This window comes from Berghia stephanieae, chromosome 2 (genome assembly GCF_034508935.2).
Source record: "Berghia stephanieae isolate SIO BIC M18660-M18661 chromosome 2, UCSD_Bste_1.3, whole genome shotgun sequence".
Classification (NCBI taxonomy): domain Eukaryota; kingdom Metazoa; phylum Mollusca; class Gastropoda; order Nudibranchia; family Aeolidiidae; genus Berghia; species Berghia stephanieae.
The window spans coordinates 59,984,731-59,997,230 of NC_088361.1; the positions used below are offsets into that span (position 1 = coordinate 59,984,731).

The window sequence follows — 12,500 nt, forward strand, 5'->3', positions numbered from 1 at the left end:
CAAAGAAGTGCCTGATTTTGCCTGAAAACTAAAAACTGCAAACGAGCTCTAAACATAGTTCTTTCAGTCTCTTTATCACAATTTTTTTTTATTAAAAGACGTTATTAATTACACTGAAGTCATTTTGTAGTTCACCTGATGTAAGGTGACAAGAGAAATATTATCGTTTTGTCTGAGACAAGAATGAAAATTGTACTGCATCAGATTTGTTACATTACTTCAAAATCGAAAAGGTATGGGATGCCACAATGAACACATCAAAATATGTAGACAATATTCCCATACAAGTTTCGTTCTTTTTCTCATGAAAAAGTGTCTGTGATATGTTACTTTTTAAAAATACTATATATCATATTACCAACCAAGCTGATTTTCTTTTTAATATTCATCAACAACTTCAATGAAAACTTCTATCAAAAATTTGAAATTGAATCGAGATAATTTTATTTGTATTCATTCAATATTTTTTTAAGGATATGAACTAACTTACTATTGTTTGTGTAGATTCGTAAAACTTGTAACAAAGGTTGAAGGTAGCGAAAATGATGAAGATGCGATTTTATTAAATTTACTGTCACCAATAAACTTTGATAAAGCCTTGCCTTCACTGCTAATTTTCGATCTGGAATAAAAAACAATCATTGAAAATTGTCTTTTGAAACATACGTGGAGAATGTGTTGTGATCATAATTTAAAAACTCAAACCAAATAAAACAACAAATCTCTGCTAACATGGCATAATAAACAAATGTAGATGATGGTAGCCTTTCAATGCAAGCAAATTAAAAGAGTTTTGGTGAAACTGATAGTTGCATTATAAACAATATTTTAGATATTTTGATAAAATTCTTAAATGAGACTATAATTTTTTTTTGAAATTAAAATCTTTTTATCAAAACAGCTGGGTACCAAAACAATAATTAAAACCAGTAATTTGTTATACTTATAAATAACAGAATTTTGAAGTCCACTTATACCTTTAAATCCAATTCGGCTAAGCAGTATGTGAATGGATATCAAAGTGTCATCAGAAATGACAACATCATTGGTTTGATGTAATTTCAACATCTGGAGCAGCACTGTAGTCAATCCATTATTTACCATAATTGACGCTCTTTTTGCAACCTCTGAAAGAATTTTGAAAAGAAGTTGTTACTTTTGAGATTTCTTTGAAAATTTAAAAATCAAATTGTAAAAAAATATTCCCCTGCGTTAAGATCATAGATTGGATAGTTGAAAATTCAGAAGCACTGCTAAAAACCCTAAAGTATTCACTGGATTTCAGAATAACAACTTACTGAAATTAAAAGGATAAACATGGAAATAATGAAAAATTAGAAATTCCTTCAGCAACATTTTGTTGTTGTTATTGAGATGACACTCATATGCTATCACTACACACAAACACACACTTAATTATATATATATATATATATATATATATATATATATATATATATATATATATATATATATATATATATATATATATATATATATATATATATATATATATATTTGTTGTATTTTTGGGTTTTTTTTTTCAAATTATATATAAACATCAAACTTTTAATTAAAATGTATCAATGATGAGTTGTCTTGTCAGCCTGTTTATAAAAAAAATCATGATTATGTTTGCTCAAAACAATTTGAAAATTGAAAATAAAATAAATAATTTAAAATGCAGATTGTTACATTGCATTATATTCAACAAAGAATAAAAAATTGTGAGTTTGTACTTTTTAAAATCTGATGGGGTTTTTACTCACGTGTTTTACCCGCTACTTCGATGAAGATGTTTATTGTGTTGCTCACGGTATGTTCACAATTGACAAGCTGCGTTTAAAAAAAAATAATCAAAAATTGCGTGAAAGGGAAAACGGGAAAGAATATTTTTATACTAAATATTAGAAAACATTTATAACAAACTATTTTAACATGACATAAGCTAACACATGCTTTACAAATAGATATCATGATCAAGTCAAAAACTACAATTTGGATATTTAACTTACAATGTAAGTGCAAAATAATTGTAGTTTGAAGTTTATTTTGATAACAATCTAATTATACACTGATTATTGAAAAACAAGTAGAGACCAATGAAATTATATTATTCAATAAGCTAACTAACCTGTAAGATAGTGATTAAGGTATCCACCAAGTTTGACTGCTTAACAACGGCATCTTTTCCAGATTTTTCTGGGGAAAAAAAAATCAAAACTATGAGTAATCTGCAAAAACAAACACGTCTTGTTTTAAATAATGTTAATATGCTTAAATTTTATTTGAAAATCTTGTAGATTGGATAAGATTATAGGGATGTTTTCAAAATTAAACAAATTCAAAAAATTATTTTTCAAAATTTTACACTGCAATGTACAACAGGTCTACAATTGAACACAGTTTTTAATGATTTATATACATATTTTAGAGGAGAGAAAAACCAACAGAATAAATATCAGTAGTTATAGAGCAAAAATATGGCGCATCACTACTTGTTTTGGTGATAATTATTATAACTTTTCTGAATTCTTCTGATTGTTGTCAAATGCCAAAGCAGGCTGCATTGTATTCTTTACTATCTTATTCTTATTTTTAAAGTTGCACTTGAAAATATACATTTTTCTTAATGACAGAAAATTACCAACATCAATTAATTACTTATTAGACTGTCTTCTAGTCAATAATAAACTAGATTCAGGATGTTTATCAAACCACACATTGATTGCTTACTACGGTATTTAATAATAAAATAGAAGAAAAAATGGACATTTAATTAAATTAATAATGTTTACACACCAAGAGGTTGCACAATCTGGTATATTTTAGAAGTTCCATATCTGATTTGATGAACATCATCTGGATTTGGTTTTCTTCCCGACTTGTTGATGATCTTTGCAACATGTTGGACCCAATAATTGACACGATTTCTGTTTCATTTCAACAACAACAACAAAAAAGGCCAATACAACTTTCAATATATATCTACAATGTATATACAGGTATTTTTCATTCGATTTCCAAACATTTTTTCAATATTAGAAGAAAAAAAAAAGATCAACAAAAAAATAGAATTTTTCACTGATTTCAGTTTTATATTTTTTACTTTATAGTTAATTACAACAAATTGAAATAAAAATAACTAATTGAGAAGACCGATTATGCTTACCTGAAGTTTGTGAAAGCAAAATAAACAAAAAATGGTTTATAAACATTTTCTTTTTTTTGTTTTGGCAAAGGCATTTAGTTCCATCAAGTATGGCCGACAGTTACTTTGAAATCTAATGAAAAAACAAATAGTGGAATCATATATTTACCTGTCATGGGCTTTTTCTGATGTTTCACCCATGTTTGAACTCATAATTTTAGCATATTTATTCCTGTGTAAGAAAAAAATATTATCAATTAAAACTGTGACACATCTTGAATTATTCCGGATCAAAGAAGTATAAATCCGGATCAAAGAAGTATTAAACATTGGGTATGAAAAATGCTGTCCTTACCAAGACATCACTAAGGTTTTAAATCAATAAAAAGCCAATATTCTATTTTGTCACCTGAGAAGAGCTAAAAAGTCTGGCATGGTGGCTATTTTCATTTGCTATGGTCATTTGTAATTTAATCTAGATAATCTTATATTCATAGAATGTTTCAAATCTCAGCATAATTCGATGCACACATGTTTAATATTACATAAGGGGAACAGTGTATTTGAAAAAAAAAGATTATGATCTGAAAAAAAAAAATTGAAATAGCTCATATTAAAGAGAAAATAACAAGAAATATACAGCAAACTCAAATGTCAAATGCCGACTGATATTAAAAATTCCAACAATTTCAACAACTGTAGTTTAACATCATGGGACAAGCAGGATAAAAGCTTCTAAATTTCTGACCAAATTGAAGACCAAATAAGAATAACACCAACAAGGCTGTAAAGAAGCACAATGCAATTATTTCAAAACAATATTTGACAATGTAAATCACGTACAAATAAAATAAAAAAATTTTACCCCAAAAAACAAAACAAAAATTACAACAAAAGTTTAAAAAAATTCTAAGCTAACATTAACAGTAACAGTAAACGTTAAAAACCAAGGAGGTAAATTGATACAAGACAATAAAATAAAATTTAAAAATTTTAATTGCTTCCCTGCATTTAATTACCTTAAACAATCTATAACATAGCTGAAAATGAATAAAAGTGTGCTAAAATCAACAAATTTATTTCTAATGTTATAACTACAATACCATTTCCTCGAACTCATTCGAATGTCTCAAATTTTAAAATTATTGAACTTTGTTATCATTCTATTCCTTCCTCAAACTAATTTTTACCTCGAACACTGGGTTCCTCAAACTAATTTCAAAAAGCCAACGTAAAAAAAAAGGATTAATTATAGGTTCTTTAAATACGACTGGTGATGTTGATCACTGATGATATACTGTGACATTGACAGTTAGGTATGTGTTTATCTATCTTCACTTTATTTGTTTGTATACAAACATGATACACACAGAACACACATCACCATCATTTCACATAATACAACTGACTTTATGTGTATTTTTAATGAATTGTCCTTTCCTTAAAACGATTTTTGAAAAATACTTTCTATTCCAGAGATTTAAAATTAACTTTTGGTCAAAATGCCGGAAAGTATTTGTTTTTATTTTTTTTATCTTTATTACTTGCAGCACAGTGGTTACAGATCTTAAAAATAAGACTCAAGTATCTTTAATAAATTAAAATTGTAAAACATTGTAAAAACAAAGGTAAAAAGAGTAAACTAAGTTGAGCACCCCTTATAATTGTAACAGATTAATATCATCTCTCTATAACCGGATGAAGTTTATAAAGTAAACTAGAGGATTGATAGAAGAATGGTTAAGAGAGATATATGGATAAGGGAAAGATAGAAAGAGAGAAACAGAAAGAGAGAGTGGGAAAAGAAAGAGAGGGAGAGTGAAAAAAAAAAAAGAAAAAGAGAGAGAGAGAGAGAGAGAGAGAGAGAGAGATAGAGAGAGAGAGATAGAGAGAGAGAGATAGAGAGAGAGAGAGTAGCTCAATTGATGGGGCTTTTTTTTTCTACTAGGGGGGAAGTTATAATAATTATCTTTTTAAACGGACCTATAAACTGTACTACCTCTCCTGAACCTACTTACAACTAAAATCTAGACTCATTTACTCCCTCCCGTACCCCCTTTCCTTTTTGACCATCAATTGCCTTGTCTCATTTTTTACATCTGGTGCCAGGTGCCAGTTTGTCTAGACTGACGCCATAAAAATGGGAGTGTCACCAAAATTGAGCATAGGTGTCAAAATGACACAAGACTACAGCGATCGATCCGATCGTCGATCCATCAAGTCGTGGTGGTGTGGGGAAACAAAGAAAAGTAAATATTCAAATAGGTCACGACCTCCACCTTTTCATTCTAATTGAACACACAAAGTACATAACACACAACGGTTTCCAAGGTCTCTGATCAACATACCAGTCAACGACACTCACAACAACCTGCTAATAGAAAACGACCTCAACATATCAAAAAAACACAATGACAACAGCTGATCATTTTGATGGTGTGCAAGACTTAAGTAAACAAAGCGAGGATGTGACATCTAAAAATAAGACAATAACAGCAAAGAGGGGAAGAAGGACCAACATGAGGCCAAATGCAATAAAGAGTAACAATAACCGATCAACTCAATAATAACTCTCTTAACATAGCAAACAGGCAAACTAACAGTGATCGAAATGGTGAACTGAGAAACATGTTTAGAACTATGACCATAAACTTTCAAAGTGTAACTCCAAAACTGCCCGAATTTCGGAAATTGATATCAGACATAAAACCAGGCATAATCATAGGTACTGAAACATGGCTACATTCTGAAATAAAGGACAGTGAAATATTTCCACCAGAAACAGATTTCAACCTGTTCAGGAAAGATAGAGGAGATAGGTATGATGGTTGCAACAACAACGAACCTCTCAGTATTTAAGCTTGACATTCAAGCAAAATCAGAATCAGTGTTCATAAATATCAAAACAGAACAAGGCCTACTCACTGTGGGCGCTATGTACAGGGCACCTTCAAATTCAACTATGAACAAATGACTGAGATAACACGTTGTATTTGATAACCTAGACCCGAAAAATGTACTCTGGTTAAGCGGAGATCTGAACCTACCTGATATCAATTGGGAACAAGGAAAAAAAACAGTTACCAATACACCTCATCTATAAACCAAGCATTTATTAACAAATTGCAAAAACAAAAGTCCAACAAGGGGTACAAATATCCTTGACTCATTTATCACAAATCGACCAAATTTAATTGTCAAGTGTACAACCATTCCAGGAATGAGTGAACATGACATCCTCATCACGGAAAGCACAATCAAAGCAAACAAAATCACACAAAAATCGCACCCTATTACTATTTGGAAAAAGGCAAATATCGCCAAAATGCGGACAGAAACATGTCTTTTTAGTGAAAACATAATTAATCAACACTGTAAAAGCACCGAGGATATTTGAATTGCCATCAATGACCACCTAAACCAAAGGATGTCCAAACATGTACCAATGAAGGAAAGCTCAAGGAAATTCCACCATGGATAAACACTACTATCAAATGGTTATCCAGACGGAAACAAAAGGCATGGAGCAGAGCGAGACAGTCCAACAGTAAGAAAGACTGGTACAATTACGCCCAACTGAAAAAAAAGAAACGCAAAGAGAGAGTAGAAGAGCCTATCATATTCATGTTAAGGAAGTTGTGAGTGAAGACTCAAACAAAAAACTCTGGGAAATTTATAAAAAATAGGAGGTGCGATTCGGTTGGTATAGTGCCCCTTGAGCATGATAATGTATTACACTCTGACGCAAAGGAAAAAGCAGACATACTTAATAAACAATTCTGTTCTATTTTTGCTTGAAAAGCTCAAGCCAAAATTTTCACTCAACAACTACAAGGCGAATAAAACGATCACAACACTATGACCGAAATCAATGTGACAGTAGAGGGCGTTTCCAAACTCCTCGCAACACTAGATCCAAAAAAAGCATGTGACCCTGACAAAATACCATCTCGTCTCTTAAAGATATTGAGTAACAAATTTGCACCTGCCCTTACACACTTATTCAAACTCTCTCTTGAAATGGGAGGCATACCAATTGTTTGGATGCACGCTCTTATCCAACCCATCTACAAGAAAGGTAATAGAAGCAGACCTCAAAACTACCGTCCCATTTCATTGACTTGCATCTGCTGCAAACTGTTAGAGCATATATAGTGACATCCTCAATAACTGAATATCTCGAAATTAACAGTTTTTTTGTGATGAACAGCACGGATTTAGAAAGCACCTATCATGCCAAACACAACCTATATCAATAACACATGATTTGTCAGCTGCTATTGACAAAAGAGGTCAAACTGATCTAGTGCTACTGGACTTTGCCAAGGCCTTCGACAAGATTCCTCACCACCAGCTAATCCAGAAATTGTATGATGTTGGCATTAGAAACAAAACCTTACAATGGATTGCAGTGTTTCTGGACAATCGCACCCAACAAGTTCTTGTCGACGTCGAGACTTCCACTATCGGAATGGTGACAGCAGGTGTACCTCAGGGCTCAGTCCTTGGACCCACCCTATTTTTAGAGTACATAAATGATCTTCCACAAGGTATAAGGTCAAAAGTACGTCTCTTTGCTGACAAAACAACATTATATAATAAGATTCGAACAACAGATGACTGCAAAACACTAAATGATGATCTAGCTAAACTACAAGAATGGGGAACAATAAATCCAAAGGAATTCAAGGTACCAAAGTGCAATGTTCCAACCATCACAAATAAGAAAGCACTGATTACATTTGAACACCAACTTCATGGTCAAAACCTGGAACATGTAAAGGCAGCAAAATACCTTGGCATTGAGTTTGCTAAAAACCTTAAATAGAACGACCACATATGTCACCTAGCTTCAAAGGAAAATCAAACAAGTGCTTACATCACCTGCAATTTAAAAAGATGCCCAATTTCAACTCAATCTCTTGTTTATAAAACTGTTGTTAGACCAATTTTGGAGTATGGCAGCTCAATCTGGGACCCATATACAAAGAAAAACATTGATACTTTAGAAAACATCCAAAGAAAAACAGCATCTGAAATAACACAACGGATTGGCCTTGAACCTCTGGAAAAGAGAAGAAAAATAGATAAAATTAAAATGTTCCATAAGATCTACTAAGAAAAGTCATGTCTTAAACTTCTAAACGACATCAAAGATATCAGCACAAGAATAACGAGGGGACACGCAGCAAGAGTAACCATCCCAACATCAAAAACGGACGCCCACCTGTCCTCGTTTTTCCCTTTCACTGCCCAACTGTGGAATAGCCTCCCAGCTGATGTGGCTGAAAACGGTTGCCAACATGCCTTCACGCAGTTGCTAGAGCTCACATCGTGACTTTTTAATCTATGTTTTTTTTATTAGCAGTATGTGCAGTGTTTTAACAAGTTTAAAATGTAATACCCTACAAACTGTGGAGTGATCCTGGACAATATTGGAGGTTTCCACAACACGAAGAAGAAGAAGAAGAAGAAGAAGAAGAAGAAGAAGAAGAAGAAGAAGAAGAAGAAGAAGAAGAAGAAGAAGAAGAAGAAGAAGAAGAAGAAGAAGAAGAAGAAGAAGAAGAAGAAGAAGAAGAAGATATGACGATGATAGTCTCATACTTGAGTCGAGCTTTTATCAGAGGGAAATCTTTGACACGGCAAAATCAGTGGAAAATTTATGAAAACATGCCAAAATCCCGGAATTCCACAGAGGATTATCATCACTTATATTTATCGAAGTGGCAATTCGGACTCGAGTCTGAATAGTCTCCCAGGGCTATTCGGACTCAAACTCGAATGTTCGTGCGCATACAGAGGGGAGGATGACACAATCTGGGCAGTAGGTAGAGGGTGGTAAAGAACTAGAAAAAGAGCTCAGAAGAATTTCTGTTTTGCCCATATCACACTGACTCAGCTCATAACCCCTACTTTGGACTGTAGACAGATTGTTGCCTGCCTCACACTATCAAAATATGTAATTTTTAAATTATTCATTTTTGTCCTGATTTTATTTGGACATTGTGTCATGTTGTTAGAAAATCTTTTAATTTAAACCACAGTTACTTTGACTGACTTTTGTTACTTTTGAAGAGTTTAACTCGTTTCTTTTATTTCTATCTGAACGTCCAATTGATCTATTATTTTGTCTTTTTCGTCACATAAACCGGGTTTATGTAAGAGAGTAAGCTTATGCAAAGGGCTATCTAAGAATTTTAGTGCCGGATGATAAATTATTCCAGCAAATGGGTTTAATGCGTTCACAATGCAATTATATCAATAAAACTTAGTTTGTGAATGATACGTTTGGGACCTGTGAATGATACGTTTGGGACAGTTTTAGGTACAAGTTAGTGGACAGGTTTTTGTGTTGAGTACTAGTTATTCAATCATTCTTAAATTGGTTTAGGGACATTGGAACAGGTGAAAGGGACATAAATCAAAATAACGTTATATCACAAAAGGTGGGGTTTGACATTAATATGTAGGAATTGACGTTTCAGGTTTGAATATGATTTGATCTTACTTTTAGGGGGTGGAATTTAGACTGTCAGGGAACTGTCAAAACTCGTAGGAGGTGTAATTTTAATGGAATCATGGGTAAAAATTTCGATAGGTATAAAATTGGATGTTTCTAATGAAAACAGGATTCGGCATTCTACTTTACGATGAGCTGCATGTTTCTAAGTATGCTGCCAGTGCTAACGTCCTACTAAGAATCTATATTTTACGGACTTAGAATTATTCCACGCATATTGAAAATGGTTACTTAGGCAAAATGACTTTACATTTGGACTGATTTTACGGATTTGGAATTTATGAAACTGATTGAATTATGACCATGCTATGTGATTTGGATTTGGAATTAATCATGATTTGGATTTTGAATTTATCACAACAAATAAAACTGTAAGAAATGAAACTTGGAATCTGGACTTTTATTTGAATGTCTTGATGTTGTGCATTCAGTTATCATCATTGGCCCTTGAACTCTTTCGTCATTATTAACATATAAAACACAACACAAAGGATAATATTACTATCTATCAAAAATACCACTATGCGATCACAAGCCATTACATATGTGTGCAACTACGCCACATTTAGACTACCTGTTAATAGATACTACAATCGTAATTTTGATTTGCATTAACTTTATATAATGATCAATAATTAAAATATAAAATTATTTTTTTTTTAAATAGACAAACAAGCAAAAATTATACTGCCAAGGGAGACTATAAAGACTGAGTCCGATTAATTGGTTGATTGCACATGCGCATTGGAATGTGAGTCCGAAGAGCCACGGGAGACTATTCAGACTCGAGTCCGGATAGCCGCAATCTACACTCACACTTAGTCTTAGTCAACTTAGTCTAGACTCTAGTCTATTATTATTTGAGCAGGGGGGAAATAATTGGTAAACAGCAGGCATTTGAAGACTATGCAATTGATTATGTGATACTAGGTGAGTTTTTGCAGTGAATCTACAGACTACAGTCTAGTCTAGACCGGACAACTGGACAACTGACACTCTGACTGACACTTCAACTTCAACTTCAATACACCAATCTCGTTTTAACTTACTTAAATAAACGAACCACTAACGCTTTGATACATTGCATTAATCCTGATGCAAAATTATAAACTTCTCACTTTACTGAATATAGGTCAATTTACATGAACACATATTTTTATCTGCTGAATTTCTGACCTTTTTTCCTAATAAGGATTTATACTGGTTGCCATACAACGCTAAAAGTTGTATGCGACGCCATTTTTTTTTTGTTTTAGCAGTCGTGAAAAGTTACAAAAATGGAATCTGTTAACATCCGAAACAAATCTCACAGGCGAGTCTGGCCTAATTAGGCTGGCCTCCGTTGAAAATACTAACAAAAAAGGTGAAAATGGAAAGGCTTAGGATGGGAACAGTACAGAAAATGAACATTTCGGGTACAAACAATTCGTCAGCAAAACAATAAATAAAGGAACGGTGAAAACAAGTTATTGCTTTGCTGCTTATTCTCTCTTATTGTCTACTTATTTTTCCCCATCCAAACTAACATAATAGTAACCTGTTAGTTTAAGATAAGATCAGTGGAGCTGTCCAAGGTTTGTCAATTGAAATCCTTTGCCTATCACGGCTCATAAAGGGAAGCCAGAATTTTACTACCCATTCAAATCTCCTCCCTGTATATTCGCAGCTCTGTCTCGCTACCCATCTGTCAATCAGTGAAAATCCAAGGATTTACAAAACCGGCCTCAATGAACTGACCCCTAGGAGAGCTTATCCACAAGCGTATGCCAGACCATTGCCTTCAGCTACCAACCCACCCTCACCGCCACAATCGGACAATAAATGGTTTACCAGCAGCCAGCCGCCACCCAGCGTATTTGACTCACGGCCGACCTCTACGAAACAGATAGGTAAGGAAAAACAAAACTATATTGGGCAATAAAAGAGAGAGAGAGAGAGAGAGAGAGAGAGAGAGAGAGAGAGAGAGAGAGAGAGAGAGAGAGAGAGAGAGAGGGGGGGGGGGGGGAAATTTACTTACTCATAGTCTAAATTTTAATTAATTAAAAGTTATAATTATACATTTGTTTATAGTCAGATTTTTTATTAATGGCGCGTGTTTTTCTGGTTTTTCTCAGCTTGTAAAAATTTGTGTCAATCTCTGAATCAATGTGTCTTAACTGAATCTAGATTTTGGACCGTATTGATGCCATATTAAAAAAGTTTTCTTATTTAAGACATATCAAAAAACTACTTTAAAACAGCTGACATAAAATTAGAGATTTTACACTGTAAAAAATGAAAACAAGTTACGCCCCTCAAAGTATGAAAGAATTCATCTAATCTATATCCAAAAAATCTTGAGCTGACGTAGTGATTATGAGTTCACGTCATACTTCTTTCCAAATAATAATAATTCGCGTTAAGTGTTATAAACACACCGCTTATGTAGTTTATATTAAATTTTGAATTTATTATTTATGCATATTATCTACATAATGTCCCAATTACCAAAGACGGATAGGAAAACTCTCGCTTTAAATCATTTGAAATAGTGATTGTATACGCAATATTGTCAAATTAACAAACACTGTTTATATAACTTTGACAAATTTTTGTCTATGCGTGAACGTTTCACATGGCCTTTAAAGGTTTCAAAAACTTTAACAACAGGGTACGGTACGGACTCTATCGATTCCACTCTCGTAAAGCTGCGAAAAGAAGTCTTCTTGTATCTATCGATAAGTCATTAAAGAGGACGGCAATGGTTTTGGAATTTCACAATCAACCATGAGAAGATCGTTATCGAAATAAATATTGGACGTCTGATTATTCAAGCAGAAAAAGGCCCAG

At 33.0% G+C, this 12,500-nt stretch overlaps 1 protein-coding gene across 5 annotated transcripts in view; it reads right to left on the bottom strand.

The window, feature by feature from the left end:
• Positions 1 to 12,500, bottom strand: part of LOC144965259 (cytosolic carboxypeptidase 1-like) — a 54,839-nt gene that overhangs the window by 36,484 nt on the left and 5,855 nt on the right. For 2 of the 5 annotated variants that reach the window (XM_078900405.1, XM_078900408.1), the window contains exons 2-7: positions 3,321 to 3,383; positions 2,803 to 2,933; positions 2,135 to 2,202; positions 1,770 to 1,836; positions 978 to 1,127; positions 491 to 622 (exon numbers count right to left, since the gene is read on the bottom strand). In XM_078900405.1, coding sequence (XP_078756531.1) covers positions 491 to 622; positions 978 to 1,127; positions 1,770 to 1,836; positions 2,135 to 2,202; positions 2,803 to 2,933; positions 3,321 to 3,383 — 611 coding nt within the window. Of the gene's footprint in view, positions 1 to 490; positions 623 to 977; positions 1,128 to 1,769; positions 1,837 to 2,134; positions 2,203 to 2,802; positions 2,934 to 3,320; positions 3,384 to 8,035; positions 8,217 to 10,720; positions 10,937 to 12,500 lie in introns of those variants that run through there. The other 3 variants (XM_078900407.1, XM_078900406.1, XM_078900404.1) reach the window with 3 other exon arrangements.